General features: G+C 36.9%; 2 protein-coding genes across 13 annotated transcripts; one reads left to right on the forward strand and one right to left on the reverse strand.

The window, feature by feature from the left end:
* On the reverse strand, positions 1 to 9,832 carry LOC105045705 (RNA-binding KH domain-containing protein RCF3). Of its 12 annotated transcripts, none has more exons than XR_012138990.1 (9): positions 9,675 to 9,832; positions 7,324 to 7,930; positions 6,116 to 6,541; positions 5,764 to 6,021; positions 5,375 to 5,641; positions 5,172 to 5,271; positions 3,543 to 3,697; positions 3,422 to 3,456; positions 1 to 915 (listed from the first exon to the last, which is right to left on the reverse strand). XR_012138990.1 is itself a non-coding variant. In XM_073252502.1 (8 exons), exons 2-7 carry the CDS (start codon positions 7,903 to 7,905, stop codon positions 4,656 to 4,658), a joined length of 1,698 nt encoding a protein of 565 aa, XP_073108603.1. In that variant the 5' UTR covers positions 7,906 to 7,930; positions 9,675 to 9,832; the 3' UTR covers positions 3,601 to 3,697; positions 4,646 to 4,655. The 12 variants fall into 12 exon arrangements, 6 of the variants coding, with proteins under 6 accessions (XP_073108603.1, XP_073108605.1, XP_073108602.1 ...); XR_012138989.1 differs by having other exon boundaries at positions 3,422 to 3,464; XR_002165723.3 differs by having other exon boundaries at positions 717 to 3,456; positions 5,172 to 5,230.
* A 4,153-nt stretch (positions 9,833 to 13,985) lies between these two features.
* Positions 13,986 to 26,572, forward strand: LOC105045721 (WD repeat-containing protein GTS1). Its single transcript, XM_010924093.2, has 8 exons — positions 13,986 to 14,319; positions 14,940 to 15,147; positions 16,569 to 16,664; positions 19,288 to 19,362; positions 22,178 to 22,288; positions 23,037 to 23,128; positions 24,414 to 24,498; positions 25,923 to 26,572. The coding sequence occupies exons 1-8, from the start codon at positions 14,186 to 14,188 to the stop codon at positions 26,286 to 26,288; spliced, it is 1,167 nt and encodes a 388-aa protein (XP_010922395.1). The 5' UTR covers positions 13,986 to 14,185; the 3' UTR covers positions 26,289 to 26,572.
* The last annotated feature ends 1,412 nt before the right edge of the window (positions 26,573 to 27,984 follow it).

The raw sequence follows: 27,984 nt of genomic DNA on the forward strand, positions 1-27,984 counted from the left end.
TGATGTGAAGAGCCAAGCCCAACTTGTTGTCCACCAGATTAAGATATCCAGTTGTATGCACTAATATCACCCAATCTTCTCATTCACTCTTGACAACAACAAAAAAAAAAAAAAAATGGAAATACAACAACAACGAGACTAGCATACACTAGCAAATCCGAGTACCTGCAATGTATCCTGAGGCCATAGAGATATATTCCAGTGCAGGAAAAGCATGCAATCCCCCCATCCTGCTTTAAGAAACAATCGACAAGCTGTGGTAGGATATTCCTAAGCCATATAAATATGTAGCCATCACATGCACAGCTTGTTACGTCACATGTGGCAGGAGATCAGCGCTAGCACCCAACAGCAGGATCATGGTAGCTAAATGAATGGCGAGGCTAAATAAGGTAACCTATTAAACCTGCAACCCCTTTATTTAGGTTGGTATTTGCATTTTTGAGTTAAAAAGTATGGACCCGCTAAAAGCACCATTCTCAGGCCTAACAGAGTTTTGAAGATTAGAAAATCAAAAACAAAAAAGGGGTTAAAAAACACACACACAAAGGTGTTTTATAAAACATGAAGCAACAGTTATGCAACTCATGATTGGAATTATGCAGCGGCAGATCTCTATACACCATTAAAGAACTGTAAAAGGCTCCTAGCAGAGTTGTTGAAGATTAAAAAATCAAATGAAAATCAGGAACTTGAATATCAATAATAATGACAGCTTTGACAAAATGATGCTTTCTTCTCTACATTATATTGAACGGACATATTCTTACATAGGATCCAAAATTCATTAACAATAAAACTAATCTTAAAGAAATTGACATTCAACCAAAAAAGTTCTTGCCATTTATACTAGTATGTCCTTCCATCTATATGCGATATCATGCAAAACAAGCAGATACACCAATATGGCAAAACCTGCAACGATATGGTACGGCTACAATACATGAATATGTAAGTGCACAATATTATGCAAACAAGCAAGGGAAGCAGATATGACAAGACACAAATACACCAACATAGCAAACCCTGAAAAGTAAGAAATGGTACAATACATCAATATGGTATGCATGTATGTATGTATGCATGGGCATATGTGTATGTATGTATGCATGTATGGAGGTATGTGTATGACATACACATCAATATATACGACTGGATGTAAAAAAAGAAAAAGCATTTATTGCTTTAAAAGCATATCACATTAGCAAAATAATGTAGTCCACACTTTAAAACAATCGTATCACATACCAACTTTTGCAAGCTCAATATTTGATCATTATCAAATTTATAGGTCTCAATCCATACTCCATTTTAATATTAATGATACTAATATTATAGACTAAAAAATTGATCATTCATCATTAAAATGTTATCACTAAATAAAAAAAGAAAGCAACCCTCATACTTAGAGGAGGTATCAGGAAGTGTCTCGAGTATATTTGGAAAGTATCTGCAATGAGAATAAGATATTTTCCATTAGATCTCCTGGTTTTGGTTTTCGTTGCTGTTGTTTTTCCTAGGGCTTTACACGCACCTCTGTGTGTGCTTCTATTTGGGGTTTATTATGTGTGTGGGCTCGTTAGGCAATCATAAATAGGGGGAAAAAAATCAAAATCTAAAAAAGAAAGGCAATTGCAAAATTCAAATAACTAAGACATTAGAAAATAATTATGATTGAACAAAACCATTAATCTTCAGTCAAACAGCAAGATTATTGTACTTTAGAATTTAATCAGGATGGTGAAACGAAGTACTCTCCTAGCATGAACATCATTAAATCTTCCTTTTTAGCATAATGTATAACATTTCTTTGTAAAAAATGCGTTAAGTATGCTAGATCATAGTAGTTTCAAGTAATTAAAGGATCCCATCTAACATCTTGTTTTAGCTTCTGCCTATATACCTCTAAATACGACTGAGAGAACTGGTTTCAGGACTCATCACAGGACCTTTCTTTCATGCCCATTACAGTTTCACATAAAGAATCAAACAATTAGCAAAATTAGAATCATGTATCAACATAACCAATTTCAACATTTGCTTCATAACCATAAAGAACATTTCATGTGCATATACACAAAGTACAGATTTCAACAGAGAAGAGAATTGATAGGAGGGTTTTACAAGCAAAAGAGTAAGAGGAACACTTGTGGGAACAAAGTAAAGAGAGAGATTTGCAGAAAGCAAGAATGGAACCCAGACAAAATGTTGACACATTAAGGCAATTATGAACTGATCATAGGACTACCTTTCAAAAATACAACATTGCAGCCAGCTTAAAACCATAGAACACTAGATTCATTTTTACAAAAAGAGCGTCAGAAGTTCCCAATGGAAGAGTTTAGGGGAGCGAAATAGCATTTCAAAAGCAGAAAATTAAGTATCTATCCTGATGTCTAACATATTCTGCAAGTACTCAATAATATGAATGATCATTTTATGAAAAACAATCACTGATATTTTTAATAAAATATCGATCTATTCTTGATTTTTCTGAACCTATACCTAATTCTTATATGTTATAGATCAATCAAGACAATATTATTAATGAAAAATGTCAACAAAGAATACCTATTTCTGAGCAAATCATCTTATACTGACTTGGAGTAGGAGTGCAAATGGCTGAATCAAGTGTCAGCACAAAACGGAGCCAATCCTAACCAGTTGTCAACTTTTGAACACATGAAATAATCAAGCTGGAACCGGACAGCAAAACCAGACAAGATTGGGTTGCTTCAAATCAGTTCTTGGATTCGCTAGAAATTAATATTTTTTATCACAGAAGTAAAACGATCTGTTGTTTCTGTTCGACCATTAAGTACCAGAGACAACATAAATTAAGAAATAATCTATGCAGGAAAATCAGACAATAAAAGAACCCAAAAGAATAAACTATTAATCTTGAACAAAACATGTCTAATCAACAATACAAAAATAGATATGAACCACGAATACATGAAATAATAAATACCAAGCAGATATATATCATATTATACACTTCACATATAAGATATTACATAATGTATATGCACATGTACCAGACACCTTTGACCTGGAACAAGAAGCACTCAAATCAAGTTTTCTTAAAAATGAAAAAACAGGGAATGAACCAATCTATTCTTAAAGTTTAACCAAATCAAGCCAAGTGCGGTTGAGTATGATGATTCTAGTTAGGAATGTAGGAGCACAGAACTAAAAGAAAAGTCGGTAATTGCATCAGTTCACATTTGTACAACATCAAAACCCTCTTTAAGCAAGCTGATATATCACGTACTATGACCATACACCAAAGAGAAGCACATAAGGCTTCTCCAGGCTAGCTAAGTCACGATTTGGAGTCTAAAGTTTAGACTATCCTGTGACCAAGTTAGGTGGGAAGATTTCTTAGAAGTGATTAATGACCATTGAGCGGAATACTTACCAGCCTTCTAAGTAAAAACCCGTAGTTCCCAGAACCTGCAAAACTGATATCATTTGCATTTTTCAATTCTATTCTGCACTGAAACCGTATGAAGCATAAGAAAAGGACTAAGCAAACTTACCAATCTCACATGTAAGTATATCCAACAACATGATACAGCTCACAAACCAGCTTCAAGCAATGGTTGCCCCATGAATTAAGCTGATTCAAATCGCCTACCTTCAACACAGTTGCTTAGCATGGAATAATGGCATGAATGCTTCTCCTCTGCAAAGCCTTCAAAACAACATGAACACACACAAAATAAGCTAAAACACCTACTTCACTGATTTGCTGCACTAAAATTGTAAAGTGCTAATCAGTGAGGTCCAGCCATTGCTAATAAAAGGAAATTTCAGAAGCCTCGACTGCTTTCCAGAGCAGAAACAATTTCCCAGATGCTACTAATTCTGATCGTGTGCTTACATACATGCATGTATACAGAACACTCATCCAAGAATAAGGAATGAAATCAAAGATAAACTCGTAAGGTTCAAACAAAATAAGGAGAGAATTCTGGCTGGATAATGTGAAAAAAAAACTTGCAATGTAACCACCCAGAAGCGTGGCGTGGCATAGTATCATAATACCGGCAATCCAACAAAGATTTCAAATTGAAAGTCTTTAGCACAAGGGTGAACTAATTTCCCCTAAAGTTTTGAGGATGAGTTCCACTTCTAAATAGGCAAACCACTTAGTATTACCACTCAAGAAGAAAGAGCTGGGTTTAAAGTACATTCAGTCTTAGAATTTTAAAAATAATACAATTGCTTCCAAACATAAGGTTGGGCATGGAACACGGGCCCATGGCAGCGCAGATATAAGCTGGTGTAATGCTAAAGGCATGGGCGTAGAGAAACGGTAAATATTTTCTCTTGTTAATCCTCCTAAACATAGCTTCCAAGGTGGGAGATTAGTGTCTCAGAATCTGTTCATCTGGTCTTCTGGTTTAGGCTTCAGGCTTCATATAGGCTGGCTCCAGGCTTCATAGACCTCAGCTGTTTTAAATTGGAGGGCAAGGCAACAAAGGTTAAGAAAAACGGTGCATTAGAAATCTAATATAGGTAGGCTGGTTGGGTAAAAGACAGCAAATTGGTCAGAAAAGAACAAGTGACTTATAAGCATATCTAAAGTTATTACACGTACTTTCATTGAAAGAAAAATAAGGTAAAGGGAGTGGTCTACCTGATATAGCCTAAACACAGGGAACACTAATAACCATGATGTTTCCCATGGGAAACAGGGTTTTGACCAGATAACCTGGTAAAAGAAGCTATAGATTAGGATCATCATAAATAGGCAATTTTTTTATTAAAGAAAAAATGAAAAAAAATATAGCCAAATGGATAAAATAGATGAGACAATATTAGTTTAGAGGAGATAAAGAGCAGTAGTTCAAACAACCATTACATTTCCCTGGAACTAGAGGCTAGAGCCAGATTCCAAAAAGTGAAAAAACTTGGACGTCTAAACATCAATTGTTCCAATGCCGAATACTCCTTCTTGAGTACTCATTAACACCTTTCCCATTTGTTTCGAGGAATGGAGCCCACATATCAGCAGCTTATAATCATTAATGAAAGGGTTGATAGAACATTGGCAAACAATACCAGTGTACATAAGTGTCTTTCAATTTCTCTCGCACCTATGTAAACAAACATACTTGATAGGTAACATACCAAATGCTGTCAGCAGGATAAAATAGCCTTACCCAGTGCTTCCAGAACGAGCAGAGTACCCACCATATGTGCTGTAACTGCTACCACCACCCTAAAGAGTGCACCAAAGAAATTTGTGAAATTAAACTGCAACTGGTCAATAACCAGATCATGAGTGACCAAAATAGAGAGGGGGGGAGACACAGCAGTAAAAAAGTTACACTATTGTTTTTAAAAGTCAATGCAAAGAAAGTACCTGAGAACCACCATAACTTCCATAGTTGTCAGAGGACATCAAATCACCTGAAGCACCATATCCACCAGAGTAAGAATATCCACGGCCATATGCCTTGCTATCCTTGCTCCCATATTTTGACCCGTCAGAAGCATCACTTGGCAAGGGATGGTAGGGAACAGAAGATGGAAATGCAGACAGCGCACTCTCCCTTTCAAAGAAATTGGCTTTCAGCCGTGTTGTTACTTGTATAAGAGCATTTCTGGCAACATCAAGGTCGCCACTGATCTGATGATTATAATAATAATAATAACAAAAAAGATGTGGTTAGACAAACTCCGTGCAACATATCAGCACATTTCACCATGCATTCAGATGATATGTAATTCACTGAATTGATGTGCCATTACCTGAACCATCTCATCATCTTCAGCAGCAACTTTGGGAAGGTTTTCCTTTGAAAGTATGCGTATGTTAGCCCTGGTGCTTCTCCTCATTTCAGATATGATAGTCCCCCCTTTACCAATTAGACAACCAATGCGTGATGTCGATACAAGTAGGCGGGTAGTATATGAAGGTTCACCAGTTTCTCTCTCAGTTTTCTCACTACATCTAGGCTGTAAGCGTACTGCAGCATCTATGGTGGGAGAAATCGGGTCTTCAAAGAACTGAAAGAATGAAAAAGATAAAACCAATGGAGCTTTGGAAAAACATTTTTCTAAAAAAAGCACATGAACATCCACAAAAAAAGATTGTACTCACCTCTTTCGCTGAAATAGATATTATGCAGTCATCTTCCGCAGAGGAACTATCTACTTTGATATATGCTCCAGATTCCTGCCTGATCTGTTTAATAATGGCCCCACCCTTGCCAATCACACCACCTATGTTGACAGAAGGACATAATAGACGTAAGCTAAACTCCTTTGCAGAACTTTCATCCCTTGGAGGTGGGTAGAAAGATGGCCAATCTCCTGTAGCATCACCCTTGTAACCTCCATAAGGACCCACTAACGGACCCATACCCACAACTGGAGCACTGGCACTTGGAACCCCAAACTGACCACCTAGTGGGTATAACTGGGACATGCTGGAAGCAAGCAGGTGTTGTGAACGAGATGGATTATCATGGAGGCGAGATGAAACTTGAAGAAGAGCTTTTTTAACAACTGCAGCTTCCCCGGTAATCTGATACCCAAAAAAACATTCTCTGATCAGAAAGATATAGCTAACAAAAATTCTGACTGATCAGAGACATACTTAACAATAAACATAAGAGAACAGAAGAAAATAAAATAGAAGTAGACTTGCGCATAAAATCTACGCTAATGCAACAGAGAGAAGGTTTTTTTTTTTTTTTTGGCGGGGGGGAGGGGGGGGATGGGGGGGTCGGTGGATTGGTGGGGGGGTGTGCAATGCTAGAGTTACCAGCCGTTGCTTATGCTAGCTACAATATTAAATATACCGTATCGTCTATTTGTTTCCAAAAAGCAAGCACACAATTAAGCATTACTTATACCATATCGTCTATGGGTTTCCAAAAAGCAAGCACGCAACTAAGGACTACTTTGATCTTCAAATGATACAATAGGGAAAGGCAGAAAGAAAACATCAGAAGTAGAATCTCTTGTTCAATAAGGGTAAATCCGGTAACCATTAGCAGATTCGACAAGTCAAGAGTTTCTCACTTATCAGAAGTAGAATCTCTCACCGAGATTGATGCACGCTCCATTCTATGACAGCAAGTGGAGCAAAGTTGTTAATTATAAGGAATGCATTATCAACATATGAGTGACCCTGAAAGCATTTATATTGCAGTGCACCTAAAGCATCACCCCTCTGATGAAGCAAATGCAAGAAGGGTCATGTGAACTGCATGTGGTGCAAGCCTCACATGTAAACAGGGGGTATGCATTAGGCATACATCACACCTAACATACCTTTACTAGTATGCAAGGGAACCATCATACCTGCAGAAGCTCATCACTACTGATAGCACAAGCAGGAAGATGTTCATTTTTCAAAATGCGAATTTGAGCACCAGTGTCACTACGTATGCCTTGTATAATTTGTCCCCCTTTCCCAATAATACAGCCAATCTGGTCTGATGGCACAAGCAGACGGACAGTAACTTGAGGGGCACCTGCATCTGCATCTTCATCACCAGGTGCCTCATCTGTGACAAGCCTCTCATGCACTCTAAAGAGGGCATCTTGCGCAGGGCAAATGTTATCACCAGTATCTTCAAAAGAATTCGTTTCTCTGCTTGTACTAAATATGGTTATAACTCGCTCATCACATCCAGGTACAGTCTCACCAATCCTAATCTTAGCTTGTGTATCAGACCTCAGTTGCTTCACAATCTCACCACCCCTCCCGATGATGCTTCCTATCTTTCTTCCAGGACACAAGTAACGATAAACAGTATCTTCCGGCCCAGGAACATAGGGATCTCTTTCTTCACCAGGATTCCTTCTCTTGCTTGCTCCATTGTCAGCATAGTCTGACTGAGAGTGGGATCGTTTACCATAGTTGTTTCTCTGTCCGGCCATTAAGTAGCTTGATTTTTTTTCACTTCTGCAACAAATATTCATCATGTTAGATAAATATGTTTACCTTCTACTTCCCCATTAAAAGGATAAGCTCATTAAATAACATTCCAGGCAGCCAAAGTGAAGGAACAATGCAAAATAGTTGGAGTAATGTAACATTTCTAAACAGGCTGTTATCCATTAGCTGATCATGCAAGATTTTGGTGCAACCCAAGAGGTTACTCCCTACAATCAAGCCCCCCCCCCAAAAAAAAAAAATACACTATGCACACACGCACAACAAACACATACATTGGAAGAGAGTATCCAATTAAGTAAATAACAGGAAAAACTTATAAAAGTTCAGAAATGCTAAAACTTGGCTGGAAGGAAAAACATTACAATCTTGAAATCAAACAGAAAATCTGCAAAAATCAAGATCTTAAAGAGCTCAAAAAGACAGCACATATGAGAACCAAAAAGAAACGAGAGAATTTGACTGCATAAATAGATTCATGTATTAATTTCCAAGATGCTAATAAATGAAAATAAAATTTCATGATTTATCAAAATAATGATACATTTATACAGTACCTTCATAATGAAAAATATATAAATAAATGGAACATCTAAATAGTTTGTGAAAGCCACCAACAGAAAAAAAAAACTTCACATTATATTCAGGGATTTGTTTTCCAACCTATGCCATGTGGCACATATCATGCCAGCACCAGAATGACACATAGAATGACTGCATTTCAAGCATCCTTACAAGCAGAGGGAAGTAGGGAACCAGTAGTGGCCATGCATGCGAGTTCATGCCAAAACTGAAATAGAGTGGCATATCATCCTTGTGTAAGGCTGGGATATCACCAGTAAGCAGCACTGACAATCTTGAGTATGTTTATGTTCAAAACAATTCATAAATTTTCTTCAAATTAGGTATTTAACAAGAAGAACCTTCATGGTTTTCCCCCACTTACAAATGTGATTACTACTGCCAACAACTTATCCAACTTATGAGCTATAGCGCCAGATGGTGATAAATATTCTTTACAGAACTCATGCAAAATATGGCCCTCACAGATGCTTGAGACTGAAAACTAACAGTAAATTGTCAACAAGACAATTAAAACCAACACAACAACCAAGACGAACAGAAAATACAACATGCGATACAGATGTATCTAAAAGAAGATAATAAATCTTTATTCACTTAGAAAGAATCCCCCGCCACGGGGTTTGTCATCGTTGCATTAATGTCGTCCTCTTCCCCAACCTAGTGAACCACCAAGAAGCCGTCTAAAGGGCCTGATCGAAACTCAAGAACGAAGACATGAACGAAGACATCTTTTGTTTCCATTATTCACCAATTAAAACCCTTGAAGACGAAATCTTTCACAGACCAAACCACCTATTCTCGGTTCTATAAGTGAAAATTAAGTTTTACCGCATATAAACCCTAGATCTAAAACAATCATTCACACACCAAACCACCTATTCCCGGTTCTATGGCACGCTGCTATGAAAAATAGGTTTTACCGCATAAAAACCCTAGCATCTAGAAAAAATCACCCAAAGACAGCAAAGAAACGGCCCCACAGTCACCATACTACACCGCAGAAAAGAAATAGAGAAATGAAGAATGACAAGATCTTCTCGTGCAAACGGTCAGAACCAAAAACTTAATGAAATCTTGTAAAATACACATCGATTTGAAGAACGGAAATCAGCGAGAACGCGAGTACGCGAGAGAATTGAAATTTTGGGAGGAGAGGGATTTTCGACACCTCAAGATCTTGCTTTTTCTCCAGCTCGTTTGCCCCTGTTGCTTCCGCGAACCCTAGAAAGGAGCTGGAGTCGGAAAGAAATCAAAGGACCCGCTTTTATTAAGATATATGGACTCTAGGGTTTCTTTTTGTGCTATTGGAAAAAACACAAAAAAAAAAAAAAAAAAAATTGCAAGGCCCAACCGCGGTACCCAAAGAGACTCCTGTAACACGAGCAAATGGACGGATTATGAGACCCGGTCACCGCTAGCGCAACCGGTTGAGCCGGCAACGTATTAATAAATTAAGTTGGTTATAAGTGTTTTTTTTTTTTTTTTTTTTTTTTTTTTTTTTTTTTTTTTTTTGATAGGCGTTATAAGCTTCATTAAAATAGCAAATAAGTTACTTAAAAATCAACTTACTTGTGAATTAAGGACTATGCTAAAGCAATCTCAATTATTAACGATTGAGTTGCTAAAAATGATGGGGATTAGGTGAATTGGAGATTGTTTAGTGACATTGATTTTTTTCAAAAAAATATGAAACTAAAATGACTAAAAACAGAGGATACTCGGATCAAAGAATCTAAATATTGATGTCCAAATCATATCCAACCATGATCTAGTAGTTTAGAGGATTGAAGGGCATAAATCAATCCACTCAATTCACAATGGTCAAAAAGGATCACCAATTTACAATGAAGAGTCACGAATCTATGTACCAAAAGAAAAGAAAGGCCCATCCAAGTAGCTCCAAATGGATATCCTCCAATAGTTAATCGAGCAGAATTTTGTAAGAAATAGCAAGAGAATAAAAAGCATTGTAGTAAAAGTCATCTTTCTAAATTGTTAGGTCATACGTGTCCAGCTTGGAATGCTTGATACAAAAGTTCAATCTAGAATATTTGGCTTAGCATAAAGTGCTTAACATGGAAGCTCAGCATGAAAGCTCAGCCTAGAATGATTGGCTTGAAGTGTTTGATATAGAAGATAACACATAAAGATGACTGTGAAAGAGGAGTCAGATGCAAAAATAGTCTTGAGAGCTTAAGAGGCTCTCCATGGGAGCTTAAGAGCTTCTTGCATAAGAGCTTAAGAGCTTCTATTGGGAGCTTTTCATTGCAAGACCTTGACTTAAGAGCCCCTGGCCATTTCTTCTTTATTTAGGCCCCATCAACGATTAGATTTTTTTTTTTTTGATAAATAAAAATTCAAATTGTTTAAAATTTATTATTATTTTTTAAATACTCATCACATGTTGATCAATGATGTGTAGATCAGATTTAGGCCACATCACCGAAAATCTAATGTAGCATTACAAGTCCACTAGCACATGGTTTTTCTTGAAGAAAATAATAAATTAAAAACTAATTATTATGTGAAGGTTGGGATTATAGAGGAGTGACAAGGGCTGATTGTGCTAACGATCGATATCCTATCCATCATAGGAGGAGATTATTATGCACCAGGATAGAATCATCCTTGCACCACCACACGAGTTACTGTGAACAAAAGTACCAATGACAATAGATACAAGTCCAGCTTGTAAAAAAATCATGCCACCCTAGACCTTTACACCTTTACATCCTAGCGCAAATCCAGCTTCTAGAAGGTTGACTCGAGTCCTCATCCTCGTATGCGCAATTTGGATTGGATGGTGTTTAGATTTTTTATACAACTGGATATGAAAATTACGGATGGAAAGAGAGGTAGCACCTCCAGCTTCCCTTTTTCCTTTTCACTCCTCTTCCTCAGAGGGACTGAAACCCCAAAGATTATATATTTGGAGCTTAATTTTAAAAATAAAGTCTCACCAGTATACTTTACGTCTCTTTTGGAAGTCTTTTTTTTTTGTGTACCATTTTGAGAATCCTTATTGGCAAAGGAATTAGCAAATTAGTTACCATATTTAAAAATATAACCTGCTACAAAACCAAATGCTATGTAATAGGGTCTCTGCCGATATTCTCTGCATCTTTTTTGGAAAACCTTGCTGACTAACCAATCAGCAAATTGAATACCTTTATGAGATGCTTTAATGCCAAAAGAGTCATTTTAATCTGCCCAATATCACGGAGAAAAATATGTTGGAGGCTAAGAATGCTAGGCGCATTAATCCTTTGGTCCAAATTTGAGTCACTTGGTGCATAAGTTGCTCAAAACCTAAGCAGCCCGCTCGGTCCGCCCGAGCCAGGTATATTTTGAACAAGCCTGCTTTTTCAATATGGTGGGTCGCACCAGACTACAAATTTGAGCCCATCCTTTGAATGAGGTAGACTTGGACCAAAGCAAAATTGAAAAAACTAGAGGGAAAGGAAGAACAAAGCACACAGCCATCAAATTCTGAAATCAGAACTGAAATGGCAAAACTGGCATCCCGGGAGAGATGGAAAAAATGGAGTGGTATCATAAAAAATTTAGAGGAGAGATGGAAAAAATGGAGTGGTATCATAAAAAAATTAGAGGAGAGCACGGTGAGGAATTATCTAACGTCATTTTCGTTTTTTCTTTTGCAGGTTATGACTACCCTAAACTTACCATGCTGCTACTGTAACTTATTAGTTGGTTATTTCACACTGGATTGCCTATTCCGTACTGTGTCTATCTTCTGCAGCCTTTCCAATGTTGGCGTTTGTTTTGGCATGAATCTGCTGTTATATCCATTGCAGTTTTGATTGAGTTCCTGGTTCTTGCTACAGGGCCAAGATTTTTATTGCTTCTTCACTTGTCTGGGTCAGATCAATATTATATTCTCCAAACTAAGGTGGACTGGTCTCAAATTTGCTGCTGTGAGCCTCCTGCACAAAACTGTCATTATTCATTCCGCAGCAAGTGCCTCATTTCTCAACTATGGGTCGACTTCTTCAATTGTGCCACTTTCTTACGAACCATTGCTCTGATAAATAAGTACATGCACATTCGGGAATTCAGCTGCTGTAGTATATTTTATGGTTAGTGTATGGTCTTCATTAACTACCTGGTGGTTTTACAGCTATTCTTCAAAGGGACATATATCTATGTTTACATTTGCTTCTGCTATATTGTTACATGTTAAATTGCCAAATGCTATTGCACTTCATCTCTTTAATTAAAGTGGCCGCCGTCTGCTCCCAGTCGGTCTCATCATCGGAACACACTGTGCCAGCAATATTGTTTCTTCTCTTATCATCTCAAGTGGCTTCCTACACTCACCAGGACTTAACATCAGAATTCTATATGCTATTAATGTTATTTCAGGTCTTACTTCATGTTCATGCAATGCTCTCTGCTTTTCCTCTTTCCAAAGTTATTACCAGCTCTGATCAAACTTCGATTTTCAGATGGCTGGGAATTCTCAGTACGTGCCTGCTATGTCTGCCGGATTACCAGATTGTACTCTTCTTTTTTATATCATGCTATCCCTGGATGTATGTGGTTTTTCTCAATATACTATTTAAAGCTTCTTCACTGATCCTTTGGTTGTATCATAACTCTCTATCTATTTGCAACAGACTGTAATATATAATGTCCTTTTCTATCAAAAAAAAAAAAAAGTTGGATTTCAAAAGGCACTCAAACATCTGCCATAATAAATGTAAAAAAATTAGAATGCTTATTTTATTTTTTGAAAAGATATTTTGTACTTTCAATCCTTCTAAATGGTCTCCATTAACAAATAGTGAATTTTAAATTATAAATACGGTGCCATGAGTTTACATTAATAACTCGGTAATTTTTTTGTTATACATTTAATTTATCTTTTTATATTTAACATGCCAGGTCTCTCCCTTTTTGCTTAGGAACCCTCCTCCAATTCAATACCTAGGTATAATATTACAAATATTCAAAATATTAAAATTAAAATCAGATAGGATATGGATTAGATATCAATATATTCATATTTATATCTATTTTATTTGATCAATACATAAAGAATGAATATTAGTTGAATACAAAAATTTATATCTATATTTTATTTTAAATAAATATGAATATAAATTGAATATAAAAAATATTATTGGAGTTAGATAATTAGATTTTATACCTATGGAATCAAAGTTGTTGATAAATAGGTGATAAATTAATTTAATAATATATTTTTATAATTATATATATATATATATATATATTTGATAAATGTAGATACCAATCTGGCTGTTAGTCGAATCCTTAAATTTTGGATAGCTTCAGGTAAAAAAATCGATCAGGAACGGATGCCATCCATCTATTTTCCTCCTCCAAAGTACAAATAAATTTACTCATGATTTGTTTTCGAGCCATTAGATCTTAATCCAGTGGCTGAGATATAACCACCCGGAGTCGCGACGAGGTCCGCCGGCCCTAACCAGTTCGCGAGTCTCACCCGATCGATCCCTTTTAGCTCACATCCATTATCCTTTTTGTTCCTGCTTCAATCCATCCCTCGTGCCCCGGTCTTCACCTTTTTCCGGCTTGCCACCACTTCGACGGTATTCCGGTGCTCACCTTTTCCCGGCGTGAGCTTGAGCTCGGCCTGGCCAGCTGGTGCCGAGCTCGAGGGCGGAGTTTCTTCCCATGGATGCGGATACGGCCATGGAGATGGAAATAGGGGACGGCTCCTCGTCCCACTCTTCCTCCAAGCGTCTTGGCATCAAGAACGCCATCCAAACTAATTTCGGCGACGATTACGTCTTCCAAATTGCTTCCAGGTATCTCCACGTATCACCGCCTTTGATGGAATCAGTTAGAATATCGGAAGATCTCTCTTGGACTTAATCTGTTCTTCTCGTTTTTCCGCTCGTTCTTTTTAAAGATTTGCTAATTAATGTCAATCATATGATTTGGCGATCTGCTTATCAAGTTGCTTACTTGTGCCATACAGCCTTACTATTTTTAATAATTGAGTCGTGTTGTGTCATTAATTAATCCATAGAAAAATTTTCTCTTTTAAATTTGTTTACATTATCCCAATCCAAACTCTTTTTCCAGCGCTCCTGCAATATTAGATAGTTCATCGAAGCGATGCCTTCTTGTCGGGCAAAGCCACCACCTTTACATCTTGCATCAAGTCCCTTGTCATTCTCTACCATTACGGGTGTGGGGTTGGTGGAGTTAACTTTGCTCTTTGAGGGAGTTCACAGTTCTGTTAGTGTTCACTTGACATAGTTTTGCATGTTATATGCCATTCTTGCAACTTATAATTTTGGTTTCTTGATGTTTATTTGTTTTGTTGCAATCCATCTTCTGTTTTTTCAAAATAGATAAAACTTATAGTAAATAATGGAAGTTATATTAAATAATATGTTTGATGCAATATTCTATTTCTAAGCCAGGAGATCTCAACATTGGCAGTGTCCCTATCAACAAACACTATCAAATTCTACTCTCCAGCAACTGGGCAGTATTTTGGGGAGTGTAAAGGACATAGTGCAACCATCAATGAGATATCCTTTTCTATTCCATCCTCCGCACATGTTATATCTTCGTGTTCGTCTGATGGCACTGTTAGAGCATGGGATACCAGGACCTTCAAGCAGGTTTGAGAACTATTATTTTTCAGCAAGTGTTTAAGTTTGCTTATGCTTTCTTGTTAATGAAAATTGTCTTCCAAGTTTGTTGGCCAGCTTTGATATGTACCGGTTTTTGTTTAGACTCCAACCATGAATTTCATCAGTGATACATTAGAATTTTTTGTTTGTAAATGGCTTTATCATTTTTCTATTCTTCCGAAGCTTCCCTTGTCTGTCAAAATCCAATGCCTGTTCAAATCCTTAGGAAGAATAAATAGCCTGGAGGCCAGTTGAGTGAGTGGAATGGATGGCTAGAAGGGATGTCGGCTTGTCTTTTCAGTCTCATCTTTTTTCATCTTTCCTTCTTCCTCTGTATTTCCTATGTTTTCTCCTCCCCCTCATCCCCCCACCTTCTTTTTGTTTTCCTCTTCTTTTTGTACTTTCTGTTCCTCTTCTCTTTGTATTTTCCATCCTGGAAAGCTTTCTTCTGCACCTTGTTCAACACCGGTGAAGAAAGGAAGCTAGGTACCTCTTTCTTTGTATTTGTGGCTTCATGATTCTAATAGGTCTCTCAAAGCTGACCAAAATTAATTAAGTAACAAAGTGAGAAAAAAAAGAAATGGAAGCAACTATAGTGGAGTATGTTCTGATGAAATCTCAGCCATTGGATCCAAAACGACTTGCTAAACAATCTCCTAAAACATAAAAGTAAGATCCGACGACTCAAAACTGTTTTATTAGGCTCACAAGACACCAACTAGGCCTGAGTTTGGGCTCATTGCATAGCCTTATTGCCCCAAACACATGATCTGCAACCTGGACTGTTTGGTTCTGTAAACTGAAAAATGAAAACTGTTATTTAACAGAGCACAAAATCCAGGTCTTCCTGCATTGCTATGTTCTAAAAGATATTCATTATTTCAGCACAGCGAGAATCTCAGTGATAAATGCCAATTATCACAGAAGGGAATTCTTTGCTCTCTTACTTTTATAATTTCACCTGACATTTTTACTCCTTCTTATCCCATTTATCATTTGATTCATTTCCCTTTTAATAGTGATGTTGCACCACTGAGGATAGTCAACAAATCCTTAGTTTCCGTAAACACTAGCAACCCTGAACCCACAGTTTTACCTCTATAGCTGTGCTTTTCCCATGACTCCATGCTGTAGTTCAAATCTTTCTGTTTTTTTGTGATGAATATATATCCTGCATGAGGCAAGTTATTCAAGTTGTTCTTGGTTAAAATCTATTTTCTCTTTGATCGGCTATTTCTTTAGTTCAGAATTTATGGTCTAGATCTCTTTAATTGGCTACTATATTTGGTGGTGATATATAACTTGGGTGACGAATATATATCTTGGGTGATGCAATTCAAGTTGTTTTGGTTAAGAAAGTGTCTTTCTGTTCAGCTGTGTATTTATCTGATTGAGTATTTATGACCTAGGTTTCAACATTAACGGCTGGTTCCTCCCAAGAAGTATTGAGCTTTTCTTTCGGTGGATCAAGTGGTAATCTACTTGCTGGTGGATGCAATGCTCAGGTAAGTCTTACTGTTTATTATTCTTTTTGTTAGGAATCTGATGTATTACTTTTAGGGATAATGCTGCTATCTGTTGAGCCATATATATTTATTTCTCACATCTGCATATAGCATCATATGCTCAAGCTTCTTATGTTAAGTCATCATATAAAATAATTATACACTTCATACACTTGATGCAATTGCTTTACAGTTATTTTTGTTTCATGTATAATGACTAGGAGTAAGGTTATAAATACTATGTACTACGATAAGATTGTTGTGATTGGCACTATTGTCAGCTATACTGGATTATGTGCATGAAGATACTTTCGCAATGAAAAGAAAATTCAATAATTCTGATGCATGTTGCATTGAACTTATAGTACCAAGAATCAATAATGAACCATCAATTCTGAAAATTTTTATGGGTCCTAGGAATCTGATGGGTTATTAATGTACATGGGCATATAGTATTAAAATTTTCTAATTTTCCTTCCAAAATTGATTCTATTTTCCAAATATGTGACTAAAGCCTAAACATTCTGAAAAATTTTAACATTTTGATATGCTGATTTGATGAAAGTACATTATATAAATAATTTATCTTGCTAAAGATGTCAATGTACACTGAAGTTTTCCAACTAAAAAAGTAATTTAAAGTGATTTATTACTTGTTGATTGAAGGTTCTGCATAATCATCCTTTGGTTTGCTGCATATTAATTTATTTAATTTTCTTAAATCTTAGCAAATTTTATCTGATGCTGTATATATCTATGCAATGGATGAATTTCTATTTGAATACAAATTGATTGATATGCCTACTTGCTGTACCATGAAGGCTGTCATGCAAGAACAAATAAAAATGCTAAATGCTATGTGGATAATACATGAATTGTTAGGAAAAAGCCCACTGTGGAAACTGTAGGATCTGCACTGTGCAGCCCATGCTAGCATGTCAAAAAAGCACAGAGCCATTGAGTCCAAACTCCTGAGTAGTGTTGATGACGTTCCATGTTTGCTTCATTCACCACAGCAATTTATAAGTATTTAAACCTTAAACAAAATACCCTTTTAGTCCCCCTTGAGAGGAGAGAAACAAGAGAAGAGCAACTCTCTAAATTAGGAGTGCATTTATCAAATTACAACTAGGATTTTGTATCCCTTAATGCTACTCTCATGCGCGTCACATGCACCAGTATTTTGATTATTGCACTGCTGAACCATGATTATTGCACTGCTGAATCATGATTATTGCACTGGTGGGCCTTGGCACAACAATATGTTGCTCCATTCTAACTTGGGTATTATGGATTTGAAACATGGAGACAGCCCTCCTTACACTAGGGTAAGGCTGCATCCATCTGACCTTCCCTAGACCTTACAGCGGCGGGAGGCTCGTGCATTGGAATGCCTTTTTATTTGTTGCATTGTTATTATACCTTGTTTTATAATGGCTGGTTATTAAGCCCTTCATAATGTAGTAATACTTGATCTTTCTCGTACCCCCAGGAAACTTATTACCATAGAATGCATTGTAAGGTATTAGTTTTATGACATCATTATGAGTTGGGACTTGGGAGAATGATTTCTTGCTTTTAGAGAACATGGATCACAACTTTTGAGTTTAGATGGGAGGATAAGTACAAAATGACAAATAATTTTAGGAAAACATGATCCTCATTTAAAAGACTTGTATATATTAATTGTTGTGAGGTACTTTTAAGATTCCTCAAGAAGTTATATTTCAACCATAATTGTTTGCAAAAGCTTGGCATTCATCTTTATATGGCATCATTTTTTTTCTCTCTTTAAATCAATTATTGTCATAAATTGCATATTTCACATTTGGAATAGAGGCTTTTTAGTAGGACCAGGAAAAAGCATTTTGACTTAAAATTCATATGCATTTGTTATTCAGAGATGAATTAGATCATGATTACTCTGCAAAGTTTCCAATTTTTGTTAGTCAAAGTGACCGGTATATAGGGGCCATGTCTTATATTGGAACCCCAGCAAAGACCCAAAAATAAACTTCTTTCTCTATAAAGAAGAGAAATAGAGTTGGATAGTCAGATCTAGAATATATAATTTTGTTGATGAAGGGTAAGGATCTCATTAATCTAGTGGAAGATTTTGACTAAGGTTCGCTGTCTTGTTACTGGACCCTATATCGGAACCATCCGATTATAGCATTGGTATGTGGTATTGTATGAGACAACGAGGCGTACTGGTTCAGTACTGGCTCTGGTACGGGGAACATTATGATGAAGAATTTCATCAACCTTCTACAGGCAAATGCTACTGCACTTAATAGGAAACAATGGAGAAGTAGAATTTGTAAACTCAGACAAGATGAAAGTGCTTGACAAGGACAATTGGCAATGCTTATGGTGCTATATTTTATTTGACAAAACTGATGGTTGTGGTAGCATCAATTGATTTTAACTCTGATATACTTATTTGACTTTCTAACATTTTACAAACAATCTGCCTTTCTTATTATCATACTAGTTGGATATGGTGTAAGCTATATATGAGCATAGACATATTATGTCATCTATGAAGTTCTTCAAACTTGTTATGATGACTTCCTGTGATCTTGGTGTATATACTAATTTTAAATGCTTTAATTTCTTGCAGATATTATTTTGGGATTGGAGAAATGGAAAGCAGGTGGCTTGCTTGGAAGAATCCCACACGGGTGATGTGACGCAAGTATGTTAGGTTGAAACTTAAAAAGAATGAATCATTTTTGTTTCAGCAATTGTTTTTGTTTAGAATGAGAGCAAAAATGTGTTTCTTGGTAATTGGTTCACCGTGGAAAGAAGTCGAAGCTTTTTCAAATTGCTGTCTTTTGGAAAAATATAGAAGTAATTTTTCTTTTTCCTTTGATCACTAAAGGGTATGGAATGCCATATTGCTTGGTATAGAGCATACCGTACCATATCGGTACGCTATCTCGGAGCATACTGACACAACCGTACCGTACCAAACTGCATACTGACATTACAGCAGGATTTTACTGGTAAGAGGTCCAGTACCAAGATGGCGAACCTTGCTAAAGAGTATATTTTGTAAGAGAGTGAAGGAGCGGGAACCAATTGTTATCAATTTTTTAAATATAATTCCTTTTTCAAACAAGTCTCCCCTTTTTTCTTCCTGAAGTAATTGGTTTGAGAGAAAAAAATGAAGCTGCATGATAATGGAACCTTACAGCTGTTGCCTGCCTGACATTCTCTTGTCAGGGTTTGTATGCAAGTCCTTGAAGTTTTTCGATGATGGTTTGCGTGATAATAATACGTGGAACTAGGAATGCATCATAGCAGAAATTTCTGTTTCAGTGGTGCTGGGGATCTCTTTGACATCATAATTTGAAGATATCATGCTTGTAAGACATAAAGAAACACATTAGACAATAAAAATAAGAGATTCTTGGAAGACAATTAGATGCATCCAACTCAATCCTTGAATAAGAATGAAATGTATGAGTTATTGGATTGGCATGTTACAATCAAAGTGCCAACATCTTCATCCGTAGTTTAAAAGATCTCATCTAAAGTCTAAAACACAAGGAAGGTGACACATCAGCAAGAGGTATGGCTATACACCACTTTCCTAAATCAATAAAGAAGAGATCAGTAGGAACAGTCAGCCTTCTCTCAAGGTGAAAGTCTCTTTGCAAAATACTAGAATGGATGAAAAGAATTACTTATAAGAAAGATCAAAGATGCTGAAATGACAAGGATAATAATGATGCGTATTGGAAGTGCATAGATGTCTTCAGAATGATGACCAGTTGTGGTAAAAGGTTGATAAGCTAATCTTTGTTGGGGAAGTATAAATTTGTCCAAACAAAAGCAGTGGAAAAGATATATCTGAAGGTGGAAGAAAGAATGCTTCCTATGGGCTTAAATCCAAGTACTGGGGCCCGTCCTTGTTTGCGTCCATGTCAATGCAGGATCAGGATGGACCTGAACAACCATTAACAACAAGAAGCAAGAGAAAAATATGGTGTGCTGGGATGCCAAGCCATCCCAAGTGTCGGGTCGCAACATCCTGGTCAGGATGGTAGACAACCTGGTTTGAGTGACCTTGGTTCCCAGACACATCCCGGTCAGGAAGATCATGGCTGGATGATTGGAGCATGGAAGACGACACTGGAGACCACTTGCATCATCTGATATCAGAGCATAAGGTACAAGTTTATGCTGAACAATCAGGATGATCACAATTATGGACTTAAAACCTTTTTTGTTGGACTCAGATATCTGATGCACATGCCATCTCCAGCAAAAGAGCAATGCTATTCTACATGGTTAGAGGAAAAGAGTGCACAAGCAATAAACTTGTGTACTAATTTTCTGGAATAGAGGCAACTAAAGTGATCGAGTTGTTGAAGCATTTCTACAATTTTTTTTTTTTTTTAGTTTTTCCAGTTCAAGTTCAAATTAGTCTTCTGTTTTTTGTTTTAGAGGCTTACTTGATTACTGTTTAGATTAGAACATTTAATATTTGGAGGGTTTAGATGAGAGTGTGATATGGCAAATTAGTGAGTAGCGGAGGCCTTGCTAGAAATATTGGCTGATAAGTGGGGATAGTTGATCCTATATGTCCTCCTTTGTCTTTAAACCCTAGGAGTGGGTGGTGACTCCTTTGTTTTTTGGAAATTTTCCTATTCAACCAAACAAGAGAAAACTTTTAATTTTTCTTTTCTTTTCTCCTATTAGTTTACTTTTATTTTCTTTAATTTTTTTGCGAACCAAACATGGCCAGCATATCTAAATGTCAGAAGTTCGACAGTGTAGATGCAATGACTTCTAGGTTTTTTCAGGGATTGTGGGTTGTTTACATTTTTAAGATATGTGAAAGTATAACCTTTAAGATCCTTGATTATTTTTCATGGAGACTTCAAACTGCTTTGCAACCTTTTGTCAATACATTCAAGAATGTCCGTGGGTATTCACATGTCCTTAGGAATAATATATCTTTTTGAGGTTTCTCCTAAAGTTTGCATTGAAGATAGAAAAAAATAGATATTTCTTTTATGAGAACATGCAATCCAGGGTAATCAACATTTAAAATTGAAACTTGTTGAGGAATTTGTATTGAGAAATTACCGTACGAAACATTTTTGACTTCATTTTCTTAATGCAATCTTAAACCCCTTTTTGTTTTTGATATTTCTTGTTATAAGGAACCTAAATAATATTTGTATTGTTTTCTAGATGTAGTTGTGTATTTAATTTTTCTTTCTACAAGAAGTAAATAATTCTGTATTGCTCCACATCCTCGAATATTATTTAAAGGTTTATTCAATTTTATAATTTTGTGAAATTGAGACACTTTAATCTGTATTAGTACAACATGTAGCTTGACTGTGGAATAACATTTTTCTGTGTTCCATACAGATGTCACAACTAGCTTCAAGAACTATACAGTTACTGATTTCTTTATTCATTAGGTTTATGCAGCAAAGTTGGCATCTCCATGTTATTTCTAAATTATCCCTGTGATCTCTGATGTCTGCCAGGTAGAATTCATTCCAGATCAGCAAAATAAGCTTATTTCTTCTTCTGAGGATGGATTGTTATGCCTTTTTGATACTGATGGACAAATTGATGATGATAACCATTTGGAATCAGTAAGTAATTAATGTTGATTTTATTGCCTTCTTGTAGTTTTATGCCATCCTGCAACAACTACAGTTACTTAAACTGGCACATGTTCTAAGGTGCAAGTAAAATCCTATCATTTATGAGTAGCAGGAATTTTAGTTAGTTTGAGCTATTTGAGATGACATCTGCTAGACCTACTTGCAGATGTATGCTAGTGTCACCTCCACACAGCATAATTTTGAAAATGCCCCCCTAGCTGTATGAAACTTGCATCTAATAAACATGGGGTCAATGATTTAAGGGGGCAGAGTATGGTTCATTGTAACATAGTTTTATTTTTATTTTTATTTTTTTTTTTGTGTATAATATATATGTTTTCCGTAAATTTAAAAACAAGGGACCCATCAAACTATAAAGCTATAGAGACTTGGCATTGAAACTTTAAAGAAACCATCTGATTTTTATCATGCATATTCCCAGCTATAATGAAGCGAATTATGATTCTGGTTATTCACAACCTTTTTACTTCATATGTGCATTTTCAATCTTTTTGGTCATGTGCAGGACTGTAAAATTAATGTTTCTCGATAACACTGGCTTCTTGTTCATTTTCAATTTTTTAATTTTCTGATATTAGTGATCACAAGTATTCAACTATTCCTGAATATTTAAGCATTGAAAGACAGAAGCATTTAATTTTACTGCATTGAAACATATGCATGGTGAAGGATTTATATCTGAATGTAACAGATGCCATTCCTTATTAATGGACAGGTGATGAATGTTGAGACTTCTATTGAGAAAATAGGATTTTTTGGGCAGATGAATCAAAAGCTTTGGTGTTTGACACGTATTCAAACATTAAGGTAACACTAGATGCATTGTTGGATTCAAGACACCATTATGTAAAACATTATCACAATGGAACTCTTGCGCTTTTAATTTTTCCAATTTTCTTTTCTTTTTTTCCTCCTTTTGATCTAGAGAGGATAGAACCTCGGGGGTGCAATATACTTACTTCATATGATGAGTTTCCACCAGTTATGACTGACTGAAGGATAATTCCAGCATATGCTACTTTGACAAACCAGAAATGTGTAGAGAATTTAAATTCGGAGGGTGACCTGGTATATTGACTGGACATATAGATCTTGGTGTAAACCATGGGGACAATTTCTTTCAGATCTTGAGGCTTTTCCATGAGTCAGATTTCCAAATTCACATGTTGATCCGTATCTGAATCGTCTATTTCAGGTGCTGGTGTCACTCTGCTGCAGTAAGACAAGCATTCCTATGATGCTTGCTTTTGTTTCTAAAAAGTGAACCCTTTGTACGAGCATATATACATTGCAATTAGTAAATAACAAGAAGATTGCCTGCATTCATTTGTCCGAATCTATTTCTGTTGTATCATGATAACTTCATTGAAGTGTTTTGATGGAGGGCTCATTTAGAAGTTTCAGGGTTACCTCAGGAATTGTTGCTGAATTTCCGCGAGGTGATTTCATGCAGTCTGAATGTAGGTAGACTTGATCTTTGTGATCAGTAAAGCATGCATAACCAGAATAGCCATACCCTTAAAACTTGTCAGTGAACTAAACTGTGGGGCTAATGCCATTAGCCATTCAGTGTACTATGCCAAAAATAAATGTTTAAATGACTTTTCTTTTATGTTCTTTTTCGGTCAAGGCAAGTAAAGGGCGATGAAAATTTTGGGGTATCTTGTCATAATATTCATGTTTAAGTCATGGAATGAGCACCCTATATATTTGTAATTTCATTTCATTTCCTTCAACTTTCCAGTATCCAAGCAGAGTATGCATGTTTTTATAAATGATGATACTTGAACAATGATATTTATTTAAAGAATAAGACTTTAAACATAGATAGCAAGGACAACACAAATATGGAGATGATTTCCGCTTCCAGAGTTGTGTACCTTCTGATATTCTTTTTAATACTGTTCTCTAGGCTATGTTTAACTGAGACATTGAAAATTTCTGTTCAATTTCTGTTCTTCCAGTCTCTTCTCTTCACTCAATGAGCTTTGCTAGTGAATGAAGCATGTGAAGTCCTTACAAATCTCTATGTAATCATCTTTCCTATTCAATATGCTTTCGCCTTGTTCTTATGGTTTTCTATTCTTTACAGTATTTGGGACTGGAAAGAGGGAAAAAGAGAAGTCAATTTCGAAGAAGCTCGCTCATCAGCTTCTGACAGATGGAATCTAGACCATGTACGGTTATCTGCCCTTATAATAGGATTCTTATGATCCATTTGAGTTCATAGTTACAAAAACCAATTCACTGTACAGCATTGTTATATTATTATTGCTGATTCTTTAGATTGGTTGCTTAGTTATTTCCTATCTTTCTAGATTTTGTCTTATAGCCTTATTATTATTATTATTTCCAAGATGATTTAGCGGTGATTTTAAAGCTCCTTTGGTGAATCTGTTTACCTGTTTCATTTTTGTGCTAATTTTTGTTCCTAGCCATGACAACTTAATTGCATGTGGTATTTGCTACATGATACCTAAAAGTTAAAATGATCTAATTGCCAAAATTGAAATTCTACCTGGGGGATTGAGCTGAAACTGAGATTTTACTAATTAGGAGCTGTGCATTTATATTTAATAGTGGTGATATCATAGTTTGTTGATCAGAAGTGTCGAGGAGTGTCATAAGCTGTCCAGAAGTGTCTGGGAAGCACTGCACCCAATACTAGTTATTTGAGTGGGCCTCCAGAAACTCCTGAAACCACTCACTAGGAAATTTGATTTCCTGTTTGAAATAAAGTATTCAAATTAGAAGAAACCGAGCTATTAGAGCCCTAGAGCCCAATAAAGGCATTAAGCCTGCATTGCTGGCCTTTTCTTTCACCAGCTATGGCTGTTGACGAGGCCCTGTTCGGGTGGTTCTTTGCTGTCCTTTGTCATACCAAGGTCTCTAGACCAGTTTTGGTCATACACCTATACATACACATGCATTTTTTTTTTTTCGCCCCCTCCTATTCATGCTTCCATTTTGTGCCCAAGAACCATATAACTCATGAATTTTGATTTGTGAAGCATACACCATGATATGATTTACTTCTCTGGCATATAATCCATCTTAAATGTGATCAGAGCTACATATCAAACCATGTTACTCTCCTTTCATTAGACTCTCTCAAGTCCAGAGAATCCCAGCGGATTCATGAGTTTTCGGTCATACAGCTGACAGCATTCTCTTCCTTCCCATTTCATTGAGGAAAATTGGGAAGTTTCCTCAGTTTGTTCTGCCACAAGGCTTTACTTACAATTTCATCTGCTGACATGAAGCTTATTGCTCCACTTGATCTTTTTCATTTGAACTCCGCTTCTCCAGGCTCCTACCCTCTTGCCTGTCTATAGGTGGATTAAATGATTTGTTGTCCTTCATTAGCATGTTTTCTCCTCATTATAACTTGACAGAACAATGTGATTTTAGATTTCTAGGTATCAGGCTCAAGCTTCATACCTCAAGTTGCAGTTACCGGCAAGGAATATGGTTTCCTTTGTCATTTAATATCCTGCATAATAGATTATTGAGAGTAGTTCTGTAAACTGGCATACCAAGGTAAATATCCTGATCAAATTTGCTTCTTTTCACTTTGTTCTTCTGTTTTCTTGTTTGGCAGGTTGACTATTTTGTTGATTGCCAATACTCCAAAGTTGATGACCGCTTATGGGTGATTGGTGGTACGGGCTCAGGGACACTTGGTTACTTCCCCATTAGTCATGAACCACTCGGAGAGATTGGGTCCCCAGAAGCTATTCTTGAAGGTGGCCATGCAGGGATAGTAAGAACTGTATTACCTGCTTCATGCAGTCATGGCGGCCTTGCCCAGACCAAAGGTATTTTTGGATGGACTGGGGGTGAAGATGGTCGCTTATGTTGCTGGTTGTCGGATGACTCAATAGAAGGAAACCGGTCATGGATCTCCAGTGCCCTAGTTATGAAATCGCAGAAGGCACATTGTAGAACCCGACACCATCCGTATTGAAGGAGATCTGTGGGACATGGCTTCCTGGTTTAAAATATGCTGTAAAACAAGTTTTTCCGTTTTCTATTTGTTAAACGGACAGACATTTTTGCTCCCTCGGTTTGAATGTGAAAGTGATAGCAAGCCAGAGCATTGCATTGAGGCATATCAGATGTATGTTATCGGCATGCCTGCCTGTTGATGTATTGGTTCTTTGGCATTAGCAAGTTGTTTTATGGGCATCTGTCCATTAGGCTTGGTGCATCTGATTTCTTTTTGCAAGTTAAATCAGATTTTTGTAGCTATTGGAATTTTTAATTTTTATGATAATTAAACCTAGGAATTTTCAAAATCAATGTTCTGGTGCTGTGTAGCTATTGGAATTTGAAAATATTTTAGAAATTGAAATCCAGGGCATCTCCAGCCACAACGGCTGTTGCCTGAGCTTGTGGCGTGGTGGACAACCAATGACCCTTCTTTGCCAGAAAGAAGAGAAAAATCACATTAAAAAAAAATATTTATTTGCGAAGTACAAACCCTTATATAAACTTCTCCAGCATGGCGGTTGGCATCCGCAAACGCTTGCTCGCTAGAAGAGCAGAGAAGCAACAGTTACATCAAAAATACCAAAGCATTGGAGGTACTCAGCTGATAGAGTCAAGTTACAAGCAGCAAAAAACAGCATTGTCCCTCAAAACGGTATCAAGAGACGATATTTAGGACGCCATACAAAGCTTTCTCACTCACGCTAAGGAGTTCAAGTAGAAAGCAATTGCAACAGACTGCTGACTGATAAACAGGAACCATTCACACTGAATACCTGCTACGACCCTTAACCTTACAAATTATAATTTCCATTGATACATAAAGGATGGCACCCCCTTTCCCCTACTTAACCATAAGACTATATAGTTATATATGCTCAAATCATCAAGGAGAAAGAGGATACTCTTAGTGCACTAACAATTTGGCATCGGCACGCCACACGTGCTGGCCACCTTCTTACTGTTCTTGGAGTTGATATAATTCTGCAGCTTGGGGTTCTTCTTATACTGGCAGAAGCAAGGCGTTTGTTCCTTCAGCTTAGCACAGCAGGCGGCGGTGGGCGGTGCCGACGACAGGATGGCTCCTGCGCATGGGCTCAGCTCCATGGGGTTGCAGGTCACCGACAGTGTAGTCGGAGCTCGGCATAGGAGAAGAGCTGTGATAAACAAGAAGAAGAGTGCTGACTTCATGTTAAACACTCAACCAAAAAAAAAAAGTAGAAGAAGATGGTGATGAGAAAGGGGAGAGGAATGTAAATGGAGGATGGGGAGAGAGTAAGAGAGGAGGGTCCTATATAAAGACCATGGTGGCTCAGGGGAAGGAAAGAACAAAGATGGCAGCACTATGAGATTCCAACACACTTCAAATTTTGTAGACAATGGAGCCGAATGGCAGGGCCCTTTCACGTGGGTTCTTGCACTGTTCTTATGAGTTTGAATTTGGACGTACGTAGTGCTTTGAAGTTTGGTCCCTTGGATGATATCTTTTGTTGTGGAGGTGAGAAAATGGTTCATGAAAAGTTACGCCACATACCATAATCACATCCAATTGCCATCTAATTTGTTAGTGGGGTTTAAAGTGTCCTAATGATGTGATTAGGGTGGAAGCATGGTGGACCTCATCATGAATCTGTGTACAGGGCTCGGCACACTTTAGAAAATGCCTGAACTTT

Source organism: Elaeis guineensis, chromosome 2 (assembly GCF_000442705.2).
Source record: "Elaeis guineensis isolate ETL-2024a chromosome 2, EG11, whole genome shotgun sequence".
Classification (NCBI taxonomy): domain Eukaryota; kingdom Viridiplantae; phylum Streptophyta; class Magnoliopsida; order Arecales; family Arecaceae; genus Elaeis; species Elaeis guineensis.